The 27194-nt window shown below is 45.5% G+C and overlaps 1 protein-coding gene across 2 annotated transcripts in view; it reads right to left on the reverse strand.

Annotated features, from left to right (window-relative positions):
- Positions 1–27194, reverse strand: part of LOC122807704 (uncharacterized protein HI_0077-like) — a 731990-nt gene that overhangs the window by 51285 nt on the left and 653511 nt on the right. For both annotated transcript variants that reach the window (XM_044078675.1, XM_044078674.1), the window contains exon 11: positions 23817–23921. In XM_044078675.1, the coding sequence (XP_043934610.1) occupies positions 23817–23921 (105 nt within the window). The remainder of the gene's footprint in view (positions 1–23816; positions 23922–27194) is intronic.

Genomic DNA, 27194 nt, shown 5'->3' on the forward strand with positions numbered 1-27194 from the left:
GAGATGGGGTAAATAGTAAGTTATGTACTCACCATAACGTTCCATGTTTGTTGTCCATCTCACCTATATTCTTGCTGGTTGGGTTCGGAACTGAGCATCAGTTCTGACTCAGCCTAATACAAACCACTGGCATGAGGCTAATCCCCTATTCCATGATGCACCAGGTAAGTTACCCAGATCTTGTTTGCAGGCGAAAGCAGTAGAACTAATAGTACCTATTCGTAATAACAAGTTGTGAATACTGTAAAAGGAGTAAGTCAGAGACTCCAAAACCAATATAACTATATACAAATAAAAAAAAAAAAAAAAATATATATATATATATATAAAATATATATAAGGACAGTCTTCCTGGTCCTCCAGGAAAAAAAGGAGGGGGAAGGTAGATGGGACACAAGAATATAGGCAAGATGGACAACAAACATGGAACGTTAGGGTGAGTACATAACTTCTTAATGTTACGTTGTCCAATCTCACCTTAATTCTTGCTGGTCGGGACAGCATCCCTAGCACCTTTATCCTAGGGTGGCTCAAGAAAAAAAAGCTCTTCAATACAGTGGAACCAAAGGAAGACCTACTCTTGGAGGCCACGTCTACTTTGTAATGAGTAATAAAGGTATGAGGCCTCACCCATGTGACAGCTGCACAAGTACAGTCTAAATACAGTAAGTCTATCTTGGAAAGCAGAGGACATTGAGACCGCCCTTGTAGAATGGCCCTTCACTTTGCCTGGTAGTTGTCTGTTATTATTACTTTATGAGAAGGAAATGCAGTCTGTAAGCCATTTAGACAAGGTTACTTTAGAAACTGGCAATCCTTTCCTTTTTTGTGTAAAGGACATAAAAATCTGGCTGGACTTTCTGAAGTCTTTGGTCCTATGCAAATAAAAACGTAGCTGTCTGTGTATGCAATCTGTATTCTGCCTTGTCGCTATAGTTGAGAAAGAACACTGGTAATTCAATAGATTTGTATACAGGTAAAGCACTCTTAAACAAACGAAAAGTACTTCATTCACCTAAATTCTGTTGAGTACCCATTTCCCTATAGGTCCTTTCTGACTCAGTTACACAGCAATCTTTTTCACTATTTCTAGCATGTCGAAGGTTCAGTTGCTAGCGCCCTCTCCTGTTCAGCTGGTGAATATCTTGAGGCAATGTTACAATTGCCTCATGTACACAGACAACCCTCTCCTCCTCCCAACAAATACAAATATATGCGAGAGATGCAACTATATAGCCAAACTGGAGGCTGAGCTCTCTCAATTCAGTACTGGCAAGACCAGTCAGGAGGAGAAGGTAACCCCACAAACCCAGTCTCACATAGAACTATCACAATTGCAAACCAAACACATAAACACACAAAACATACTTGATTAAAAATCTACCAAAACAACAGAGGCCTCCAAAGCAGACACCCAAGCAACCACCACCTCAAGACATAGCAAATGCAACGCATAGTTCAAAAAGTCAGTGTGCTAAACAGTCACAGCCCTTAAGGCCAAACAACATGCCAGACACGCTTGTAATAGGTGACTCCATAGTCAGGCACACTCCAGACTGAACAAGGAGAGGGTCACAGTAAGCTGCCTGAGCACTCAGGTCACTCCACAGCAAGTACAAATATGACTCAGTCATTGTACATGCAGGTGTAAAGACTACATGAAAAGAGACATAGAGGAGCTCCCTGATTATGTAGCCCAGGCCGGTATGACCCTGACCCTGAGCAGCATCTTACCCTCACCAAGAATGATGCCACAGTACAAAGACAAAATGATCAGTTTTAACAATTGGCTTAATTACTGGTGTCATTCTAAGGGGATCCAGTGTCTGTCTGCTTGGGATGACATGCTTGACAAGCCAGGATGGTTTGCACCTGTCACCCCTGGGCTTCCGGATATTGGCCAAGGCTCTTGCCACCCCATAGTGCCTTTTTAGGCAAGGCTCAAATGACAAACCTACCTCCCTAGAAAACACAAGTGGAAAAAACTAAGGGTAATGCTGCTCAATGCCAGAAGTCTAAACCTCAAGATGCACATCAGTATGGAGAACATCGATGTCTGTGCAGTGACTGAAACCTGGTTCAAGGCTCCTGAGAGCACCCCAGCACTATCAGGTTTTACCTCATATCATGCTTTCCGCCCCAAAACTTGGACAGAACCACAAAAGGAGGGGGCGAATCCATTATCATCAAAGTTATCCACGCCTCCAGGTTAGTGGCGAGACTATCCAGGTGCAACTAACCATAGGCAAAACCGCCTTACAGTTTGTAGCATGCTATAGACCACCCTCTCAAACTCAGGAACCCCACACAGCCTTCCTGAAGACACTGGAGAGTATGAATGTCTCTCCAAATACCATCATTTTGGGAGACTTCAACTACCCAGACATAGACTGGGAACATTACTCAAGCCCCAACACTCTAGCCCAAAGGTTCTTAGAATTCATAAACTCAAATGCAATGGAACAACTAGTCACCATTCCCAAAAGAGGAGACAATATACTAGACCTGATCATCACAAACATGGGGACAAAATGCTCCACACCGAAGTACATCCCTCTTTGGTAAGATCAGACCATAAATTAATCTCACTGGAAATCCACATCCCGCCACCCCTGCACAAAAGACCACAGTGAAGAACCAAAAGCAAACTTCACACTTCTTAAGACTGAAGTGGTATCTTTCAAGGCCCCTGGGCCAGTGGAAACCACAACCAACACTGCTGAATCCCTTGCAAATGCCTTCTATGGGCACCTTCAAGAATGCATGGATCATGCAATCCCAAATAAAACCAAGACTCAGTCCCCCAAAGGCAGGCGACTGGTCTGGTGGACCCCAGCCATAAACAAACTTTACAACAGAAGGAGGAAGCTACTACATGACAGAGCAAAATCCCTAAAAGGAAAGGTATCTCTGATCAGTACTAGCAAAAAACTACGATCACTCATAAAATCATCCAAGGCCAACTTTGAGAGAAAAATCGCAAATGACACAAAAGACAATCACAAGGCCTTCTTTAGCTATGTTAGAAACCTGGGTGGAAACTCCCAGATATGCACAGAGTTAGTCCAAAATGACACAAAATACACTGAGCCCACTGACACTGCCAACATTCTGGCAGACAGGTTGAGTGCAAATTTCTCCTCCCTCCCCCAAAAGGAGAAATAACTATCCCAGCAGAGTGTAGCCTCCCTAACATCTCAGATGCCCAGGTGAGAGCCGCCAAAACACAGCATCAATGGGACCGATGGTGTCCCGGCTGTGTGCTACATGAACTGCAAGAGGAACTAAACCCACACATAAGGCTGCTGTTTAATCTTAGCCTTACCACAGGATAAAGAGTGGCAACAGTGGTCCCACTTCACAAAGGTGGTGCTTCAAGCCTGACGAGCCTGGTCTGCAAAGCTATGGAGACGATCATTATGGAACTCATAAACAAAGACATTGGGGACCTACAGACATTTTTGGCTTTGTCAAGGGCAGATCCTGCCTTCTGAACTTGGTTGACTTTTGAAACAGTCACTAAGGCCATTGATGAGGGTAAGGCAGTTCACACAGCCTACCTTGACCTTGCAAAAGCCTTTGACACAATACATAGACAAACTCACCAGCTTAAATGTAAACCCATATGTCACAAGATGGGTTGCAAAATGGCTCAAGGGCAGAACCCACAGGGTCAGAGTTGCTGGAGCTATGTCAGACTCCTCTTGTTCGGCATTTATTTTTCCGAGGTACAGGCAAACATAGGGGATTGACAAAGTTCGCAGATGACTGCAAACTCAAACATCCTTCAGAGAGGAAATGGATAATTGGTGCCAGAGCCATGGCCTTAAGCTAAAAATGTATAGTCATAGTAATCCATTACCTAGGGACCCAGGTTGACAGTAACCTCTCATTTGACACTCACATTGCCAAAGTGGTTAGGAAGACTTTCTATATTGCCCACCTTATCATGAAGGGTTTCACATCTAGATCAAGAGAGGTCATTGTGCCCCTGTACTCTTCTCTTATCAGGCCAATGATTGAGTACAATGCCCCATTTGGGATGTATCTCACCTGACACCTGCAGCAGTTGGAAAGACCCCAAAAGTTCCTCACCAAGAGGATAAAGGGTCTTAAACATATGTCATATGAAAACTCCAGCTCTATTCAGTCAGAGGTGATCTGTGCCAAGGCCATGTCCAATCCTGAATTAATGGACATGCTCCACCTCAGAAAATCCAAACCCATCAGAGCCACGAGAACAAGTGACTTAAACCTCAACACAGAAATAAATAGAACATGCTGGAGGGACAGATTCATAACCCAGAGGCTCCCTACACTCTGGAACAGAATCCCAGTCCATGTTAGGCAGCGCCCCTCACTGACTCTATTCAAGAGAAATGTGGATGGGAGATCGTAGGTTTACCCCGGGGTCATCTCTTTGTCACTACTAGACAGAGGCATAGTAAACTAAACCCTAAAAGGGCGTAGTATTCTCATCCTAAGGGGTGGTGTAAGCCACATACACTCTGGCTAGGCTTATAAATGCCCAAGGGCAGATAGCCTAGTAAGAACCTATGAAACCTATGATTCAGATGTTTTTTGGAACAAACATTCGGTAAGAAAGAGGGGTAAGTTGTTAGGTACACACTGTCTTTGTGAAAAATTATATAAGGAGGGCATGTAGAGAGTGCTTGGAATTCCGACACTCGTCTCGTGGAGGTAAAGTCTACTAAGAAAAGAGTTTTCCATGACAAAAACTTTATATCACAAGATGATGCAGGTTCAATGGGTGGCAGCACTAAGACAGAAGGAACACAATTTAGGTCCCAATGGGTTGGGGTTTCCCTGATTGGGGGTCTGAGTAAGATGGTACCTTTCAAAAAGGCCTTACATAACCTGTGGCACATGATAGGCATTCCCAACTCACCAGTATGAAAATTAGAAATGGCTGCTAATTGCACCCTGATGGTAGCCGCTGCTGCCCCTTCATCAAAAAGTTTGGTGAGAAACTCTAGAACTGTGGTAATAGGAGCCGTAAAAGGTTCTATATTGTGCTTAACAGCCCCGTAGGAAAATCTTTTCCATTTACTTGAATAAAGTTTTCTCATAGACAGTTTGTGGGAAGAGACCAAGATATGTTTAACTGCTGGGGAAAAACTGTAACACCTGGCTAAATGCAGAATTGGAGCAGCCATGCTGTCAACTTGAGGATCTGGATGGATGGATGGAACGTTCCCGATGAGTGGATTAAAAGGTTTGGAACTGGGTCCAGAATCCATGGTTTCTCCAGAAGATGGGCCCACAGAAAGGGGAACCAAATTTGTTGAGGTCAGTAAGGTGCAATGAGTATCAAGGTGCTCGTCAACGTGCTGGCTTTCTGAAGTACTTTGGGTATTACGGGGAAGGGCATAGAGAAGTCCTGGGGGCCAATCGTGAACAAGTGCATCCCTTGTAAAGTAGCTGCTGCATTTGGCGTTCATGGAAGTGGCGAAAAGGTCGCAGCAAGGCTGGTCCCATCTCTGGAAGAGCTCTTCTGCAATTTCTAGTTTTAGGGACCACTCATGAGGCAACAGAATCTCTCTCTGCTGAGTTTGTCCGCTATCACGTTGGATTTGCCCAGGATTTGCCCGGGATATGCATTGCTATCAGAAAATGTTGAGAAGTGACAGCCCATTGCCATACCCATTGTGCTTCTCGACATAGGGGATACGATTTAGTTCCTCCCTGTTTATGTACTACACTACTGACATGTTGTCTGTTTGAATTGCAACTGTTCCTATCGGAAGAGAGTCCTGAAATGCCTGCAATGTATACAGCACCTCTCTCATCTCTAGGACATTGATGTGCAAGTGGCTCTCATGTTCATTGCCATAAGCCTTGGACAGTCTTTCCCAGATAATGCCCCCCCCGATCTGGGAAGTGTCCGTGGTCAGTACTGCTACCGGCTCTGGAAATACAAATGGGTGGCCTAAGGACAACTGTTCCATTTGTAGCCATCAGAGAAGATCTTTCTTGCATGAGTCCAGAATGATTATCCGGTGTGATAGAGGGAGATCCTGCATGGACCACTGGGCAAAGAGTAACCACTGTAGAACCCTCATGTGCAGCCGTGTTAGAGGAACTAGGAAGATTGCAGCTGCCATGGTGCCCAGAACCTGTAATACATACCTCGCCTGAACCCTCTTCTTTGATATCAAGACCCTGATTTGACAATGAAGGGACTGAATTCTCTCTGCGGTAAGTTTTGCCACCATTTTTGTTGAATCCAATTCTGCGCCTAAGAAAGTAATATGCTGCAAAGACGACAAGGCAGACTTTTTGAGGTTTATTGTAATGCCTAGCCTGGTGCAAAGAAGTATTGTTTTGCCCCTCACTTGCAGTAGTAGATGCTTGGTAGTGGCAGACAGGAGCCAGTCGTCTAGGTATGGAAACACACGGAATCCTCGATTTCTCAAATGAGCTGTAACCACTGCTATGCATTTGGTGAACACTCTGGGGGCTGCAGTGAGACCAAGGGGCAGGGCTCGAAACTGGTAATGACTGGCTCCTAGCTGAAAGCACGAGTGTCTCCTGGATCGTCTGTCCATTTTTATATGGTAGTATGCATCTTGGAGATCTATCGAGCACATCCAATCATCTTTCCTGAAAAAAGGGAATATAGACTGCAGTGTTACGTAATATCCAGAACTTTGATTTTTTTTACAGACTTGTTCAGTCTGCTGAGATCTAGAATGGGTCTCCTTTCCCCTGTCTTTTTTGGAACTAAAAAGAACCTTGAGTAAGTTCCAGATCCGATTTGGGCTGTGGGGACCTCTTGGATGACTCTTTTCTCTAGCAACTTGTGTATTTCTGAAGTTGCTTCATCTCTCTGACTGGGTGGAGCAAATGGAATGGACTGATTTACAGGTGGAGGAGGAGAAAAGGGAATGTAATAACCTCTGGATATGATTGACCATACCCATTTGTCTTGAGTGATTTCCAGCCAGGCGTTTGGGTACAGTGACGAGCATCTCTCCACTGCCTCCAGAGAAGAGCAGACGGGCCTCCTTTCAGAAGTGCTGGAAGGGCCTGCAAGAGACTGTATCTTTGTCTCCCTGATTCTGCGGACCCCCTCTGCTGTGAGGTTGGCGTCTTCCATTACCTCCCCCTCTGCCCCTGGGGGAGGTGTCACCACATGCGTCAGAAAAACCTTTTTGGGACTTGCAGAACCACATTTTACCGCCTTTCTGACCTTTGGGATAAGGTCTGGATGGGCAGAAAAACAGACACCAACAGCAGACAAGGTTTTCCCATCCTGCTTGCACCTGGTCAAAGTTTCTTTCACCTTTGGTCCAAAAAGGGAAGAATGTAAACCACCAACGACCAGCAAAAAAACAATAGTGAACACGTAGTAATGAAGAAATAATGATTATTTATTTATAATTCCTTCAAATCCAGACCGGTTTCGGCTATTCAGCCTTTATCAATGAATACAATAAAAAAGGGAAGAACCATCAAATGGGGTGTTGATGAAGGAAGACCTGAAAGGTTCAGCAAAGTTGCAAAGATGCATCCAGGAATGTCACCTTAGGGAAATTCCTGTCGCTGCTGCCCTGCTCGCTCCATCAGCGGCATATGAAATCAGTCTCATGGAGGACTTGACAACTGAGTTGAGGGTGGAGAGATGTAACGAAATCTTGTCCGTGGTCTCCGGAGCTATAGTACCCTGAAGGGTACATCCTAGCTCTTTGAGGAGATCCATTTGAAGCCTTGTAATGTGGGTTATGTAATTCAGCAATCATAGGGTAAAGGCCGCTGAAGAAAAAGCACGCTTTCCATATCTGTCCATAGTCTGTGAATCTTTATTGGGAGGATGAACAGATCCATATCTGTCCATAGTCTGTGAATCTTTATTGGGAGGATGAACAGATGAGGTTTCCGATAACTCCTTAGTGGCCACCTCCACCACCATCACATCTACAGGGATGCCCTTGGTTAGGAACTCCTTCTCAGTAGGGACAGTGATAAATTTATTGTGCCTCCATGGAACAGGCTCCACTGTATCAGGGGAAGTCCAGGCCTTATGAGATATAACATTAATAAATTGGTCATAATGAGGAATCAACCAGGAGGTGGAAGGGCGAGACCCAAAAGCCTCCAGGTATACCGATTTGTCCCGTCCTCTGAAGGGTTGGTGGGCTTCCAGCCACCCCTCTGTTTCAGGATCTCAAGGATGTCAGCAAACAAGACATACTCAGAGTGGGACTGTGGGGACCATTCTGAATCATCCAGATCTGTATCTGACGTGACAGACTCAGGGGAGTCTATGTGCTTCCTCTTGCAAGGGAATTTCTCAGAGGGATACTCTGGTGAAGTTCTGGAGGACACTATGCCCCCTCAGGGGCTTCCTGAGATTCTGGGTCTCTACACTTGGGGGGAGGAGGTGATGATGAGATCAACACTGGTGCCTGGGAGGGAAGAGAAACTGGGTCCGATAGTGGAGCTGTCTGGGGTGACACCATCCTCTCCATCAGTTCAAAATCCCCCTTGCTCTGCTCTGAAAAGATCACCCACTCCAGAGAGGCAGAGGACCAGCTCCGAAGCAGAACAGGTGACTCCAAAGCCGATGTAGGAGTCGAGCTCAACCTCGCTGAGGCACTGAGGGATAGAGTTGGATTGGACAATTGTCCGAGTTGACTCCCTTCCCGAAACCCAATGGGTGAGCGTCTGCTCCCAGACCCCTCAAAATCCGATGGAACCAAAGAAGTCAGAGCAGATGCCAGAAACGATCCTAAAGGAGGTCCCAGTTTCAACGTTTCCACTACTATCGGACCTACAATCTCTGGCTCCGAGACCATAAGCTGGGTCGGAGGAGGAATTGAAAATGGTTCTTTGGCCGGTCCCGATTTCTTTGAGGTCAGTGACAAAAATTTTTTTGCCAGTGCCAGTGTTCAAAGCAGTCTCTTCACCACCCGCTACACATCATCATCAGATAAACTCTTGGAGGAACAGGAGGATAAAGAAGGAGATTTAGCACTCTCCAAAATGGGTGATCTCAAAGTTGGAGTGATCAGCTCCACAATAGGAGGCCAAGTCATAATCGAAAACTCTACTACCTCCGTGGACACAGATGGAGCCGAAGAGGTTGACTTTGACTTGTCGGAACCATGAGTCCTCGGTTCAAATGCAGTAATTTTTCTAGGTGGCTCCAAAGATGGAGTCTCAGTGGCAGGTCTTTTGTATCTTTTTGAGTGTGAAGTAGAGGGAGAAGTAGGCTTGGTGCTCTGAGTACCCACTAATGACTCCTGGAAAGGACCTTTTAACAAACCTCTCACCATTAATTTATTTCTTCTCTCTTGAAGAACCCTGCTGCTGAAACCATGACAAATTGTACAAGGGTCCTGCAAATGGATGGCACCAAGACAATACACACATTTCGTGTGTCCATCCGTACGAGACATTTTTTGTGTACACATTACATTTCTTAAACCCTGATTGCCTCGGTTCTTTTGGGTCTTTGTCTTTTTCTTTCGACACAGTTAACCTTCAAAAGCATAGCAATAAACTTAACTAAGCTAACAACACTTCTAAACTTGTACATATAATAGAAATAATTAAAAAAAATGGCTCTGACACACAATGGAGCCTACTCAGTTACACTATGCAAGAACAAATAACCAACGCACTGCAATGTTTTTGAGGGAGAGGTCACAAAATTGTCAAAGGACAGAATTAACTATTTCAAACACACTACCTAAAAGAAACACTATAGCTAATTTAACTACAAACAGCACTTCTAGACTTATACACAATTCTCTGAAAAACTGAGGTAAGTATTCAGAAGGGAATCCTCCAACTTAAACGGATTCTCTGGATAAGAAGACAAAAACTAATAATATGGGGAAGGGGAGCAGCCCTCTAAGTTAAATGGGCTGCCGAGTGCCCTCTAACTTAAACAGGTCTCGCACAAGAAAAAGAAGATATGTACTCACCATAACGTTCCATCTGAGTAGTTATACTTCATTTTTCTGCAACCTGTGGGTATACGAATCCGTATCGGATCCGAGCTGGCAACTTTTTTCTAGCATCTGCTCCAAGCTCCGAGCTCCTCCCCTTACCCATAATACCCTACCATCTCCTATCTTCCCTCAGATCGAGTTTGCTGCAACTAACAATATATATGCAACTCAACCCAATAAACCAAACCTGAAAACAGGATAAGGTCCGGGGGACGGAGGGAGGGAATGTTGCAGAAAAATGAAGTATAACTACTCAGATGGAACGTTATGCTGAGTACATAACTTCTTTATCTGAAGTAGTTAACTTCATTTTATCTGCAACAGCTTTTCCCATAAACGCTTTGGAAAAGGAAACAAACAATTGGTCAGTCTTGCGGAAAGACTTCATTCTATGAAGATAAAAACAAAGCTGTCTATGAACATCTAACAAATGGAGTTTGTATTCACCTTTATTTTGGAAGTTGGGAAAGAAAACGGGCAGATTAATGGACTGGTTTATGTTTGCTTCAGATGTCACTTTAGGTAAGAAGGAAGGGTTAGTACGGAGGGAGACCCTATCCTTATGGAAGACCAAATACGGAGGCACGGCAGACAGAGCTTGAAGCTCAGAAACTCTCCTAGCCGATGTGATGGCGACTAGGAAAGCTGTCTTTCAGGACAAAAATTTTTAAGTCCACCGAAGCTGCAGGTTCGAAAGGAGGAGCCACCAATGCCTGTAAAACAAAAGTAAGGTCCCAAGGAGGTACAGAATCCTTGACAGGGGGCCGTAACAGAAAAGTACCTTTAAGAAAAGCCTTACACAGCCTAGAGGAGGCTAAGGCCATGTTGTCTTTACCAACGTGAAAACTGGAAATGGCTGCCAATTGTACTTTCACTGCGGAGGAACTACCTCCTTGCTGAAAGATACCAGAGAGGAAGTCCAACACCACTGGAACAGGAGCTGTAAAGGGATCTATTTTTCTCTGTGAGGCCCAAATGGAAAAGCAATTCCATTTACTGCAATAACGTTTCCTAGCGGAGTCTTTAAGAGAGGCCACCAGAATGGATTTTACCTGGGATGAAAGACCGGGAGTCCTGGCAATTAACAGAACTGGAGCAACCAAGCTGTTAGCTTGAGGCTGCCCAGATTGGGCGGACGTGTCCCCAATGGATGGGAAATTAGATCCGGGCAGGGATCCAGAACCCACGGGGGAGCTAAGAGATGAGACCAAAGGAATGGGAACCAAACCTGACGAGGCCAGAACTGGACAATGAGGATCACTTTGCACTGTAGTCGGCAAGCTTTCTGAAGAAACTTCGGAATGAGAGGTAAAGGTGGATAAGCATACAGAAGCCCGGGGGGACCAAACATGGACTAGAGCATCTCAGGGGGCTTCCCCTGGTGAGGAAATCAGAGTGAAGAACTCACTGCACTTAGCATTGGAAGGAGATGCGAAGAGATCGCAGCAAGGCTGACCCCATCCAAGGAAAATCTCCTCCGCTGCTAACTGTTTCAGAGACCACTCATAAGGCATCAGAATGGCCGGACTCAATCTGTCCGCTAAAATGTTGGAGCGCCCCGGGATGTGCACTGCTATCAGAAACCGACCGGTGGAAATCGCCCATTTCCACACTCTCATGGCCTCGTGACATAGAGGGTAGGATCTGGATCCCCCCCTGCTTGTTGATATACCAGACGACCGACATGTTGTCTGACTGAACTGCAATCAATCCGAGAGGGAGGACTGTGAGAAAGGCTTCCCAAGCTAAAAGCACATTTTCTCATCTCTAGAACATTTATGTGCAAATTGGTCTCTGTCTGGGACCACGTGCCTTGGACTGTCCTTCCCAAACAGTGTCCCCCCCACCCGAGTTGGGAGGCATCCGTGGTCACTGTGGTTTGGACTGGGGGTGACGCAAAGGGGTGTCCTTTTGATATCTCCAGTGAAGTTAACCACCAAAGAAGAGATGTCCTGCAGACGTGACTGATCTTGATCGGAAATTCCAAGGGCAGGTCTAGCCAAGACCACTGAACAGCCAGAGTCCATTGAAGTACCCGCATGTGAAGGCGCACATAAGGGAGAATAGATATGGTGGCAGCCATGGAGCCCAGAGCCCCGAGAATCTCGCTTGCTTTTGAAGACTTGGAGTTCGCTATCTGAGCTATGTGGCACCTGAGATGTAGAATCCTGTCTGGAGTTAAGAATACTTTCATCTGCAAAGTGTCTAACCATGCCCCAATGAAGTCTAGAACTTGTACTGGTTGCAAGTGGTATTTGTGAACACTGACTGTAATTCCCAGTAGGTCTGCTAACTGAATGAAATAATCTTGAGCCAGACACAAGTGATGCTTGTTGGGTGCAGCGAAGAGCCAGTCATCCAGGTATGGAAACACCTGAATACCCTGAAGCCTCAGGTGAGCCGCTACAACTGCCATTACCTTGGTAAACACCCTGGGGGCTGTAGTGAGACCAAAGGGTAGCGCGCTGAACTGAAAATGACTGGCTCCCAGCCGGAAGTGCAGGAACCTCCTGGAGCTTCTGTGTATTTTGATGTGGTAGTAAGCATCCTGAAGGTCTAACGAGCACATCCAGTCGCACTCTCGGAGATAAGGTAGAATGGACTGTAGGGTGACCACCTGGAATTTCTGTTTGGCTACTGACATGTTTAATGTTGACAGGTCTAGAATGGGCCTGAGATCCCCCGTTTTTTTTTTGGCACCAAAAAGAACCTTGAGTAGACGCCTAATCCGGACTGATCGGGGGGGACCGTTTCGATGGCTCGTTTGAGAAGCAGCTTTGAAACCTCTATAGCTGCTGCCTCCCTGTGAGCCGGTGGAACATCCTTGAGGTGCATTGTAATATTTGGAGGGGCAACGAAAGGAATAAAGTAACCTCTGGATATTATCTGAAGAACCCAGCAATCTGTCGTAATGGACTCCCATGCCGCTGGGTGTAAGGACAATCATCCCCCGACTGCCTCCAGAGTAGGACAGTCGGGCAACCCCCTCAGGGCTGCTGACCATGTCTATCAGAGAGGGGTTCCCTAGACCCGAAATTCCAGGGACCCCCCCTCCCCCCGTCTACCTCTGGGTTGGCATTGATCCTGTCCCCCTCTACCTCTGGGGGAAAAGCTGTCCTGAGAATCCCAGGAAAACTGAGATTTTTGGAACCACATCTTTTTCTGCCCTCTTTGATTTCTAGAGAATGACCACTGAAGGCTACAGAAGTGGACTCCGACGGCAAAGTCTTCCCGTCCTTTTCGCTCTGGCCAAGTGTGTCACGTACTGTCTTTCCAAAGAGGGAAGAACCGTCGTAGGGAGCGTTGATAAATGACTCCTTGAAAGGGTCCGCAAACTGACACAATCTGAGCCAGGCATGATGCCTCATGGCTATGCCTGTCCCAGCTGCCCTAGCTGCTCCTTCCGTGGCATGGGAAAGTAGCCGCATAGATGTGTTTGAGACTGACTTCAGAGTAGACATTTTCGCCGAGAACAGCTTCTGTCCTGTGGCGATAAAGACTCTGGGGGCGACTCCAGTGAATTCCGAAGCAAGATCTCGCTGAAGCCGAATCACATGTGCCAAATAATTCAGCGCACGGATAGAAAAAGTCGCTGAGGAGTATACGCACTTCCCTAACCTATCCACCAACCTGGACTCCTTGTCTGGAGGGTGGACTAAGGAACTCTCCTGTGCTAGCTCCTTCTATGTGGCCACTGCGACCAACATAGCATCAACTGGGGCTCCTTTTGACCAGGGTTGTCTGTCAGAAGGGGGAGATAAAACCTTGTCAGAGCATTCGGGATGGGCTCTACGGTGTCGGGCTCCTTCCATGACCTTGTGGTGATGAGGTCCACCAAGGGGTCTGCTGATGGGGACACCCAGGAAGTAGATGGGCCCATGCCAAAGGCCTCCAGGAACACTGACTCATCCCCAGAAGATTTTGGGGCTGACCAACCTCCCCTCTGGCGGAGGATCTCCATAACTTCTCTGAAGGAGATGTCTTTGGGAGGTGACCTGGGGGAACCTTATCCTTCATCTAAGTCAGTGTCAGTAGTGAGGGACTCGGGGGAGTCCAAGTGCCTCCTTTTGCACTTGCGCTTATGGTGACCCTCTTCAGTAAGACTTTCAGAAGGGGATCCGCGAGCCGCAGGGGTTTCCCCGGGGAAAATTATCTGAGGATCCTCTGGCACAGGCTGTCCCTGAGACAGGATGAAGGGAGTCGTTACCAAATCCAGGGGGGCCTGGGTGGTATCTGAGGGGAAGGGCTAGGGTCTCAATCCCTGAGAGAGAACCCTCTCCACCACTTTGAAGGCAGAGGGAGAAGTCCTCCACGGATCCACAGCAGGGACCGGAGACGAAGACAGGGTAGCCTGAGGTCCGAGGGAACGGATCGGATCTGAAAAGGTCGGAGCCAAAGAATCCGTTCCCCGGGTCCGACTCCCTGTCCGCGGCTCCGAGAATCACTCGGATCCGAATAAGTCGGATCCGAAGAACTCAAGGTAACAGCCGGAGTCGAGGTTGGAGGAACCATCAGCGCTGGACTACCAGCTCCAAAAAACCTCTGATCCAAGAGCCCCAAAGCCGAAGCACGGATCGGGGAAGGAGAGATGGGGCGGAAAGGAGGCGTGGAGGTTGCCCCTCCAAAGAGAGAGGGACCTGGCAAGACTCCCATCTGAATTTGGGTCTGAATAAATCTCCGCATCATCCTGTCCATATCCATGTCCGATAGGCTCCGTGTCGACCTCGAAGAGGCCACCGACTTAGATCTAGCTGGTCTGCACAGTGGGGAGGAGGGCCTCGTGTCCGAATGTTCCAACGGCTCTGGTGAGAAACGAGGAGACCAGAGCCATGGAGAAAAAGGCCTCATGGTTTCAGATGGGGGGGGGGCTGAGAAAGAGCTCTCTGTCTGGGGACCTCTTACGATGCCTGTCCTTTTTCTCCCTTTCTTCTCTGTGCCTTTCCTTTTCCTTCTCTTTTTCCTTATCTTTGTCAGACTCGCTGACTGAAGATCTGTCCTTTGAAGACCCATCGCCAGACAAAGAGGGAGGTTGAGTCCCTGTCTGGGTGGAAGGTGGAAGGTGGTACACTAGCGACCGAGGCCGAGGTAGATTCCAGCATGGCAGCAGGGAGAAGGCTTTTGGCAACTAGCTTGGCCTTACGATCCCTAAGGGCCCTAGGGTTGAAACCTGAACAGACAGCACATTGAGTGGACTCCTAAGCATATCACACACACAGTGTGACCATCGGCCGGGGAAAGCTTATGGCCACACTCTGTACATTTGTTGAACACAGGCTTTGGCTGGTCAGCCATAGTCTTGCACTCCAAGGTATAAACACTACCTTTCCAAAAACCACACACACACACAGGTAGGGGAAGGGCAGGCCTAACTACTACTCTATACAAAAACCTTTTTTTTTTTTTTTTTTTTTACACCAATGACCAAACGCGATACTACGGAAGGGGAGGAAGGGAAATCCTAGTCAAGCACACCTAGATATCAGCAAAAAATGTTCTACTTACTATCCCTGAGCTCAGAGCAAAGGAGATGCACACTACTGGCGTGGCAAACGAGATCTGAGGGAAGACAAGAGATGGTAGGGCATTATGGGTAAGGGGAGGAGCTCGGAGCTTGGAGCAGATGCTAGAAAAATGTTGCCGGCTCGGATCCAATAAGGATCTGTATACCCACAAGTTGCAGATAAAATGAAGTTAACTACTTCAGCTCAAGAGGGGAAAGCACACGCTAAAGACTACAAATGGTGTTTTCTAACTCTATCACACACTAAAGGAAAAGGTTTTATCTGAAAACTGTTGAAAAAAGTGTATTAAATACTTAGTCAACGAGCCAGTCAGAAGACATCCCGGTCGCTTGAGTGGCAAATGAGATCTGGGTAACTTACCCGGTGCATCATGGGATAGGGGGTTAGCCTCCAGCCAGTGGAAGCTCTTGAGCTTTTCTATTAGGCCACGTCAGAACTGATGCTAGGTTCCGAACCCAACCAACAAGAATTAAGGTGAGATTGGACAACATAACATTCTATTATTCAAACAATCAGATGTAGGTTCAGAATGCCAGGGTGAATGAGAAGTTACATGTTCTGTGAGGTTAGGTCTACTTTGTGAGGAAGATTTTGGTAAAGCCCCATGACCAGGTGCATGAGAAGGGAGAAAAAATAGTTTGTAAGACCTTACCATAACCATAGATGTCCTTCTCTTCTATGTTACAGTACTCATAACAGTAGGGAGGAGCTGCCTGCAGTGCCACCGTCCAGCCAGTATACCAAAGTCTTTGTCTTGGAGGGTACGTGTGACGTCGGCTACAAGGGCCACAAACCGGCGTTAGGTATAAAGGTGACGTCTGCACGTACCCCCCTCAGAATAGTTTCTGCTGCATGTACTAGTGCTCCTGAGGTTTTTCAGGAGAGTCCTAACTGAGACCCTTAGACTTACATGCCTGCTAGAGCCAGGGCAGTAATAAGGCTATGTAGGTAGAGATTTGGGGAAGAAGATGGCCACAGATGTTCATAAAATACCTGCTATAGCTGAAGCAAGAAACAGGGGGTAGGAGGGTGGGATTGAATACTGCAACATAGAAGAGAAGGACATCTATGGTTATGGTAATTTCTTACACAACTATTCTATGTCCTTCTAGTCTGAAGATGGAGTATTCATAACAGTAGGGAGACTACTAGAGCTTTAAGTATGATCCTAGAAGGAGGAAGGGTTTCCGTGGTCCAGGAGAGCCTGTAGGATAGTTCTGGCAAAACCGGCACTAGCACGGGATGCCATGTCCAGCTTGTAGTGTTTGATGAAGGTGTGCACTGAGGTCCAAGTGGCTGCCTCTAAAATAGAAGGGGAATCAATGCCTTTGAAAAAGGCAGAAGAAGAGGCAGCTGCTCTGGTGGGATGTGGTTTGATGCTGCCTTGCAAGGTTTTTCTATGGTGTGAGTAGCAGAAGGAGATGGACTTGGAGATCCAGGAGGCAATGGTTTGCTTAGATACAGCTTTCCCTAGTGCTCTGTGATGGAAGGAAACAACTGTTCTGATTTCCTGATGTCTTTGGTTTTGTCTAGGTAATATCTTAGTTGTCTGTGCACGTCCAGAGAGTGAAGGGTTCTCTCTGATGCACTGTGAGGATGGGGGTATAAGACACGTAGGTTAATGGTTTGATTCGAGAGTTCATTAACCACCTTTGACATGAAGGAGGGGTTGGTCCTGAGCACCACTCTGTCCCTGTGAAAGATTAGGTAGGGGGATGTGGCCATCAGGGCTTGGATTTCCGAAGCCCTCCTGGCAGATGTGAGGACAACTAGCAGAACTGTTTTGAATGTACAAAATTTCAGAGAAGCAGAATGTACTGGTTCAAAAGGAGACACTGCTAGCTTTTCTAATACAAAGCTTAGATCCCACAGAGGAGGGAAGGGTTTCTGTGGGGGTTTGATGTGGAGGACTCCTCTTGAAAAGAGTTTGACTTTCAGTCTGGAAGCCAGGGGAGGTGTTGGACAGACAGACAGAGATGGCAGATAAATGGACTTTGATCAAGGAATATGTCAGTCCTGTTTGGAGTAGCTCACACAAGTAGGACAGGACCCTAGGGATGGAGGTAGTGAGGGGGTTCTGTTTGTTCCTATGACACCAATTGGAGAATCTGAGCCATTTAGCCACGTACTTTCTCCTAGTACTGGGTTTTCTGGCCTCCTGCAGAACATTAAGTACGTCCTCTGAGTAAAGATGTCTGTAAGGGATCTGGATTCTATCACCCATAAGATTAGTTTTAGACTGTTCACCTGCGGGTGTAGCAGAGACTGCCATGTTCTGTGTGAGCAGGTCTATCCGGTGGGGTAACCTGTGGTGATTGCCCTTGGCTAGAGAAAAAGTAGGGAACCAATTCTGTCTTGGCCAAAAGGGGGTCATCAGTAGGATTTTTGGTTTGTCCCTCTGAATTTTCAGGAGGACTTTCTGGATTAGAGTGAAAGGGGGGGAAGGAGTCCAGGAACATTCCCCCATGAAAAGGAGAAGGCGTCCACTTTCCACGCTTTTGGGTTCCTTGTGCAGACGTTGGGCAGCCTGTTGTCTGGGGAGGCAATGAGGCCTGCTTGTGGAATACCCACCTGTGTATCAGGTCTAGGAAAACCTCCCTCTGTAGCATCCATTCGTGAGAGGGGGCTGAGGTTCTGCTGAGTGTGTCTGCCATCACATTCTGTTGAGAGGGGATATACATGGCCAACAGATGTACTCTGAGGGAATCTGCTAGATCCAAATCTGAATGGCCAGTCTGCATAGAGGGTATGACCTGGTCCCTCCTTGTTTATGTACCACAGAACTGTCATGTTGTCTGTGATTACCTTTAAGGTTCCTAGCAGGATAGAGGGTTGGAATGTTAGTAGGGCTAACAGCAAGGCTCTCATTTCCTTGATGTTGATGTGATATTTTACTCTTGGAGTGGACCATTTGCCTTGTACTGAGAGGTGTTGTTGATTTGTTTGCAACACTGCCCCCCATCCTAGGTCCGAAGAATCGTTGTAAAGGCACTGAAGTGGAGCTGGGGTCTGAAGGTGGAGCCCTGGGTTGGTCTGTACTGCAGATATCCACCAATGGATCTCCCTCTTTAAGCAAGGGAGAAGTGGGAGGGGCACATCCAAGGGGTGAGAATGTTGGTTCGATAGATTTTTCAGTACCCACTGAATTTTGCGCATGTGTATAAGGGATGCCATGTGACCTAATAGTTTCAGAAATTCCCGACCTGTCAGAAAGGTCCAGGAAAGGATCTGGTTGAAGTACAGACCGAGTTCCTGAATCCTTTGGTCCGGTATGAAGGCTTTCATGCAGTCCGTGCGTAGTCTGCATCCCAGAAAAATCATGTCCTGAGAAGGAGTCAGGCGAGATAGTAAATCCCAGAAGACAGAGGGTGTGTGACACCTGCTGCAAACGGAGGAGTACGAGTTGGTGGTCATGATGCAGGATGAGGAAGTCGTCTAGGTAGGGATATATTTGTATACCCTGTGTCCTGCAATGGGCAACAAAGGGGGCTAGACACTTGGTGAACACTCTGGGGCTATGGATAGACCAAAGGGCAAAGCAGAGAATTGCAAATGGCAGGAGCCTATAGAAAATCCGAGAAATTTCCTGGATGAATGGGGATGTACAGGTAGGCATCCTTGAGATCTAGAGCCACCATGAAGACTTGGGGGGGATTAGAGGCAGGCGAATAGGTGAGGTTATCATTTTGAAGCTGGGTACGAGAAGGAAAAGATTGAGAAAGGAAAGATCCAGGATAGGTCTGCAGGGACCCTCTTTCCTGGGGACCAGGAACATTCTGGACTAGAACCCCGAGTTCTTTTGAGGGGCAGGAACTGGTTCTATGGTGCCTTGGTTTAGGAGTTGTTGAACAATGGGTGGAAATAGGTGAATCTATTTTTTTGGTGGTTGTGGAATGCCATGAAAGGGTGGGAGCATCCACCAAGTCATGTTATATACTCTCTGGATAATGGAGAGGACCCATCATTCTTTTGTAAGTTTCTGCCAGGAGGGGAGGGAAAGAATGAGATGGAGAGATAGGGAAGTTTCTGGATGCAGGGTGGTTGAGTCACAGTGGAGGGGGCCTGGGGTGGTTAGACTGTCTCCGAAAGGGAGTGGCAAAAGATCTTGAGGGCAGTCTTGGGGTAGAAGTCTTTCTCTACTGCCTACGTCCCTTGGATTGCTGTGTTGAGGAAAAGGATTCCCTTCATACAAAGGATGGTTTTTGAGGGTGGTTTCTATGATATCTAGGAATGGTGGACACCAAAAGGTGTTTTAGATTTTGTAACTCTTTTCCCTTCTCTTAGATGGATTTGAGGAGCTCAGCAGAGGCTTGCCCAAAAAGTGCCTTATTGTCTAACGGAGCATCCAGAAGTTTGGTCTGAACATCCATGGGGAGGGGTTGTAGCCATACCCAGGAGTAATGACACAGCACTGATCCAGAAGCAGCAGCTTCCACAGCATTATAGCTGCACTTAATTGAGTGCCTGGTTACTTTTGATGCTGTGGAGAGGAGAGAGTTTAATTGTATTCTGGTGGGGGAGTCCTGGACCTCAGAAAGAAGGCTGGAGGCCTTAGAAATGTTGTCAAGTACAAACCTTGCTATGTGGGTTTGGTAGTTCAAGGCCCTAATGGCCAGAGTGGAAGATGTGTAGAACTTTTTGCCTGTCCTGTACATACATTTACTGTCTTTATCAGTTGGATAAAGAGTAGAGGAAGGAAGCTGTCTGGAGGTCTTGTCTGCCAAAACAGCTATAACAGCTGGGTCAGCAGGAGGGTTCTTGTAAAGAAACTGGGTGTCTTGAGTGACCCTATAAAATCTGTCTGATCGTTTAGATGCTGGAGGTTGGGAGTCAGGAGAAGCAGCTAAGAATGCATCTTGAAATGTAGGTGGTAAAGGGGGCACAGCTGAGGGAGCGGGGTGCTCCATTTGCAGAAGGTCAAAGTATCTTTTCTTAGAATCTGAGACCTCAGAGGCCTGCCACTTGAAGTGCTCCCTCATGATGGAGACAGTATCCAGAAAACTAAATTCTTCCCCTGGATAGTATGGAGAAATAGAGTCCTCTTCATCTGGAGTAATGAACTCCTTGGGGGATTCAATTTGAGTCTTATAAGAGAAGGATTCCTCGGAGGATGAATATTCCTCCTCAGACGACATTGGTTGGTTGAGGAGTGAGAGTAGGTGGGAGTTGTTAGGATTGTAAGGCCTGTAAGGCCTTAAAGAGGCTTTGGGAAAAGGATTCCCAGCCTGACATCTGAGGGGGTTCAACGTGTTTAGACTTCTGTTTCCTTTTCAAGGGTGTGGTAGACAAGGGAGAAGCAGACGTTGGCCTAGCAAGAGGAGGAGGAGCAGGGGCTTCCGAGAAGGTGAGCCATGGCTCCCCTATGCCATCAGACTCTGATGGCTGAAATACCTCAGCGGATGTACCTTCGGTTTCCTGCACCCCAGCTTCCATTGTGGTTCCCGGGCCTGCTTGGGAGACCGTCCTCCGAATGGACTCCAGGTCTGCTATCGCCTCTAGAGCCGGTTCGGATGCCTGAGGTGCTGCCTGGGATTCGGGACTAGTTTCTTCACCTTCTTCTGAGGCGGCTCGTTGGATGGGCCTACTCCTCCCTCCATGCCTAATGCCAAATGTCTGAGTCTCTGATTCTTGAGGTAAAGATTTAAAGCCGCTAGTTGGCTATGAAGTGTTTTGGGGACGAATGACTTACAGACAGAACAGGATGTATGGTCGTGGGCCTCGTCTAGACAGAAAACACACTTATCGTGCATGTCCTTATGAGGAATCTGTCTCCCACAAGCACATTTCCCTTTCCTAGCTGACATGTAAGTCTAAAACAGCAAGCAAAACAAGTAAGAAAACCCCCCAGTGGGCACTTATCTGAATGGTCCAAACGGTTGTCTGGTCTCGATAATCAAAAGTGTAGTCCATCTGATAAAACGTGAAGCAAGGTAGAACTGGTGAATGGGCGTCCAATGATCACTACGGCAGAAAAATTCTGAGAGGGTACGTGCACACGTCACCTTTATACCTAAGGCCAGTTTATGGCCCTCGTAGCCGACACCACACGTACACTCCAAGACAAAGACTCTGGTATACTGGCCGGACGGTGGCGCTGCAGGCAGCTACTCCTTACTGTTATGAATACTGCAACATCAGAATAGAAGGACATCAAATATTGTCTGGACCAAAAAGAGTTACCAATAGTATTTTTGGAGAGTCCTTCTTGATTTTTATTAAAATTGTGGCAATCACAGAAAACAAAAGGCATACAAGAACATTCCCATCCACAGGAAAGAAAAGGCATCTGGTTTCCAGGCCTGATTTCAAGGAATTCTGACAAAATACTTCTGTAACTATTTGTTGTGAATAATGGCAGAGAGATCTACTTGAAGCATTCCCACAGGTGGGCAATCTCCTTCCTGTAAGACCTCTGGATATAACATACATTTGTGAGGATCAGAATCTGTCCTGGATCTGTTCAAGGAATCTGCAGCAGTGTTTTACTCTAATGGGATATAAGCTGCTTGAGGGAAGAATCTGTGCTGAACTGCCAGCTCCTAGGCAATCATGGCTAGCCTGCACAAGGGGTAAGACCTGTCCCCCATGTATGTTTATGTACCATACCACTGTGGTGTTGACTGTACTTACTAGCAATGGTCCTTCAAGGTCTTTATCGAAGCCATTATTTTTTTGAAAATGATGTGATTGTTTTTTTCCTTAGGTGGGGATCCCAAATCTCCTGAACTTTGATTTCTTTGGACACTGTTTCTCAGGCAAAGTCTGAAGTGTCTATTGAGACAGACTGACTAGGAATGGGAGAAGAAAGTAGCAGACCTGGACTTAAATGAAACAGATTTGACCACCACAATAGTTACTTTTTAATGAAGTTCAGAACTGGAACATGAAAAGAAGCAATAATCAACAGAAACCAACAGAGGAAGATGGTGCTGGGTCTATCAGATTTGAAACTTTCTTATGTGAAGTCTGGCTAAATGAACTATGAGAGTGGCTAATGCCATGTAATCTAGGATTCTCAGAAACTCTCTTGCTGTGGAAATGGACTGGTGAGCCAGATCTAAGAAATGTAGATGGTAAAAATAAACTTACTCTGGAGGGAGGTATCCAAAAAGCACTCAAGAAACTTGTCAGGTGGAACCAGGGTGGATTTATTTAGGTTTAGCTTGAAACTTAGTTTTTGGAAAAGGTTTATTGAGAAAAGAAGGGATGCCTTGGTGTCTTGGGTGGAATCGGCTAAGATGAGGCTAACATCCAGGTAAAGGTGAATGTGGATTCCCTGAAGTCAGCAGAAGGCAAAGACTGAAACCAAGCATTTTGTGAAATCCCTTGGAGCTGCAGATAGTCCAAATTGCAGTGGTCTGATGTATTGCAACTAAGGCTCGTTGTCCCATGGTGACAGTAAAACAGTCAGTAGTTTGGACACAGTACTCTTGCAGATAGCCCAAAAGAGTATATAAAGGGAGCAAAAACAGTCAGTAGTTTGGATCAAGTCCTCTTGCAAATGGCTCATATTAAATTGCTGAATCAGGCATCAATGGATACCATAAAGACCAAGCTAAAGGATGACTAGGCCATAACCAATTCTCTACACTAATTCTCCAGTGAAGACACCCTGGCCTTTATCTCATACACGAAAGGGACATTCCTATCATCAGTCCTGTGAGAATGTACTGCCACCATGCAGTACAAGAATTGGACGAGTTTTAAAACCCACAATGAAATTAGAACTGAAAATCATATGAAAACAGGAAACTTTATTGATGACAGCAAAACCAGATGCCAAAACAGTGTGAGAAGCACAAAAGCAGAAAAAAATGTTGTGCATGGTGCCCAAGAACAACTATCTAAATCAGTGTATTATGTGAAAGTTTGCATAATCACAGGTGTGCACCCATCCCTTGCTTGTGATTTTCTGAAGAGAGATGCTGAATTTTGACAGGTGGAAAGGATGATCCTAACCACAGGTCCCATCAAGGAGAGTCCTCGATGTTAGGCGTTCCTTCTTCATACTGTCATGCCAACATAAGGCACTTTGATATAATTATGTCATGGTCGTGCACCTTATGGCCACCTCAATTACCTTTCATCATCATTGCATCACTATCTGCATCAAGTTTCCTTCTTCCTTTGGCAATGAATTCACTGTTCACAAACAGTAGCAGTAATTGCATCTTTTAAGTGATGTATGAATTCAGTTTTCTTGATGTTATGATTCAATCTCTGGCTAGGTTGCAGTGACTGTCACTATGGTCAGCATTTCCATTTACCGGATAGTTAGCATCATTAATTACGAAAGACAAATTGGGAACAGTACCTCTTCACCCATTCCTGCCGTTTTTCGTCCTTCAGTGTTAAAAGGAGGCTTCAAATAACCCTTAAAGTGAAGTCGAACCAGCTCATGAAATGTTGGTACACAATCCTGCATAGCAATAAAACAAAAAGCTTAGTATAAAGTCCTGAAATGTCAATCAAAAATTAAGAATAGAATAAGAAATATTCAAAGAGCTGAATCTTGGGATTATTCTCTTAATTGTCATGTCCTCTCAAACAATAATTAAAAGAGTCTAACAATACTGGATTCTGAACAAGGGAGTACAGTTATTTCAGATTTCTACTTCAAATAAAAGTGGAAGGTGTGATTGACTATGTTAACAATGTAGCAAAGGGATACAAAGAAATTTCTTTATTAGATTTACACAAGGATCATGCTGTTTGTATGAAAATTTGCTTATCTATTTAAGTTCTGTTCTTATTTTGATTCAGCTACATAACCCGCTCTGGATTAACCCTCATCCCATGAGTTGCATCCAAGCGCCTCTCCTTCTCAGGCCTTGCTCCACTCTTCTGCTTTTTCCCCACTCCTGCCCTCAGAAAATGTTCTTCACCAGAACTACACATATTGTCCTCATTCCATTATACCTATCACTGCACTGTTCAGTGTGGCTACTAACGTGAGCCTGCAATCAAGTTAACCTCTCTTTGAGAACACAATAATTCTTTTCAATGCTTGGGCTATTTTCCACCAGTTAATTGTTGAAAAATTCACACTGATATCTAAAAAAAAGCAGAACATTATAATTTATAGCAGAATTCTACTCCTTTGTCAAATAACTAGCTCCATAAATCTGAATCTATACAAGTGCTTCAACACTCATTAATTTCTAGACATTTAGCCATTATTAGTGATATTTTGCACTTTTCACTGAAGTCATTCATTAGAAGATCACATTAGTCAGTATGTTAATATTCCAATCACCGCTCCCTCCAGGCACAGATTCACTTTATAAGACACTCAGCAATACATACAACAAGTCTGAAAATAATAACAAAAGTTCTCATAAAAAGATCCAGACAGGGAATTAAAAAGCACATATCCCGAGACATAAACTGACGACATGTGATTTATCAAGTGTGTGTGTGTGTGTGTGTGTGAAGGGATGGAATCAAAGTAAGACTTTTACTCATTCTATACTATTTTAGTGTCACTACAGCACCCTTACCTTTCCAGTGAATAAAACAAAGGAAAAAAAATGGTTATGCGATACCATGTCAATGGCTGTCCAAGAATATACAGTCCTGCAACAAGAACATTTTAACAGGGCTTTCACAGCTATGACAGTTCAGCAACCTCTTTTCCTCTCAGACAAACTAGAACCACCTTGTAGCCTTTACAGTGCAGTGAACAGAAACACTCAGTTCATACATCATCTTCCAGTTCTTGAGCAATATTAAACTATGACATTCCAAGTGGAGGCATCTTCAACCAAGACAGATCTGTGCAAAGACATTTAATGAAAATATCTTTTTGAAACAAGCTCAGATTTGTACAGCTAGCACCCATTAACAAACCATCAAAAAGAACGAATAAGTAATGCCTCTTGCTGCAAACCCAGTCTTAAAGATCAAATGTTACTGTAATTACTACAAAACATATAACTGTAGTATCATTCTTCAAAAGATCATTTTGCAACAGTACATCATACAATATCAGGCAGTAACACCCTCCCTTGAGCAACAGAGATATTACACTGCTAAACTTCTACTTTTGACTGTTTTACCAAAGTATGTACTAGATCCTTTAATGATGTTTCATTTCTAATGCACTCAAATGTTCACCGGCCCCTTGTACAACCACGTTTTTGTCACAATCTTCTTCCTTACCACCACAGATGACATAACATTAAGGAGGACCCTTTCTGAAAACTATGTATTGGATAAATAGCATTTTTTTGCTCTAATCCCTTTCTATCAAGACCCCTCCTCCAACTTCTCAATTGGCCCATTAATTTTCCCTTGCAGCAAAGAGCCTTATGACCCACTTATTTCCCAAAGGGTGAGTGTCAAGCAAATCGTAGTTTACTCTTTACAGCCCTAACAACCCCACCCATGCTCCACATTCTTCCAAGTGGCACACAATGAAAATCCTTTGGGACTCTCATTGTCTTCTGTGAATGATACACAGATACCACAGATGATCCAACATTCTGTAATGCGCACATAATGCACATTTCTCCAGTCTCAACTTGCCAACTCTATGCACTCCATGTGTCCTGAACACATGCCCTATTCTTCTCTCAGACAGAGGTGAGATGTGCCAGCCCCTTTTCTCTCTCTCCCAGACAGCTTCAGCAGGTGCTGGAACCATTGACTGAACTCAGGTTACCGATGTTTTAGTCATAGCCCTGTCCTACATTGCCAGTGGGTTTGCCACCAGTTAACACCTTAGTTGACATCTGTGGTAGGCAACAGGTGTTCCGCTTCATCTGACTTGTCTGGAAACATTGCTAGAAGATATGACATGTTAAGGTGTAAACCAATGCAACCTCAGGGTGAAATAGGCTGTTAGTGCACAAAAAGGCCATACCATTATGAAAGATAAGGTAGGAATCTGAGTTTTAAAATTGTCAGGCAGACCTCCCAACTGTACCAATTTACTTGGTTTTTACTGAGTTTTGGGGTCCAATTAATAGGGTGCCATGATTCTTGAGTGGCACCCCTTCATTTCTGATTTTTTCCAGCTCTTTTCAATTTTTTTTTATTTCACTCTGTTTTGAGCTGACGTAATCACGTGCACGATGACATCAGCTTCGTCAGCCTGTTGGAATTGAGCTCAAGGGCTCGTGTACTTTCCGGCTGGCTGTTTGAATGAAAGGAATGATTGCTGCAGAGCTTTGGCTGCGTGTGCTTAAATTCTGGCTGTTTGAAAACTTCTAGTGTGGAATCGGAAATGAAACAAGCAACTGCTGCAGACCTTTGGCTGTGTGTTTGTTGTTGGACTCGTGGCTCGATTAATGCTTTGGCTGTTTTGCTTTTGCATGGAGCGGAGGTCGCTGCTGCCTGGTGGATTAATGCTTTGTTGGCCAGAGGTAATGGCTTGGCTTTGGCTGTTCTGCATGGAGGCAACGATGGCTGCTACTTTGGAGTTACTAGGTGAGCTGCTTAAGGAGTGAGTGAGTGAGTGAGTGAGTGAGTGAGTGAGTGAGTGAGTGTGTGTGTGTGTGTGTGTGTGTGTGTGTGTGTGTGTGTGTGTGTGTGCCACTCAAATTGTAAGTCGCAGCAGTCATAGTATACCTTTCAGCTACACTGCTTTTGACAGTCTATTTTCCTCCTTAAAAAAATCTACTTTTTATTTAATGATGAATGTAAGTCAGAGGAACTCACTTTTTTATTAAAATAGATAAGTGCTTTTGTC

This window comes from Protopterus annectens, chromosome 7.part1 (genome assembly GCF_019279795.1).
Source record: "Protopterus annectens isolate FY-2018-M chromosome 7.part1, PAN1.0, whole genome shotgun sequence".
In the NCBI taxonomy this organism is placed as follows: domain Eukaryota; kingdom Metazoa; phylum Chordata; order Ceratodontiformes; family Protopteridae; genus Protopterus; species Protopterus annectens.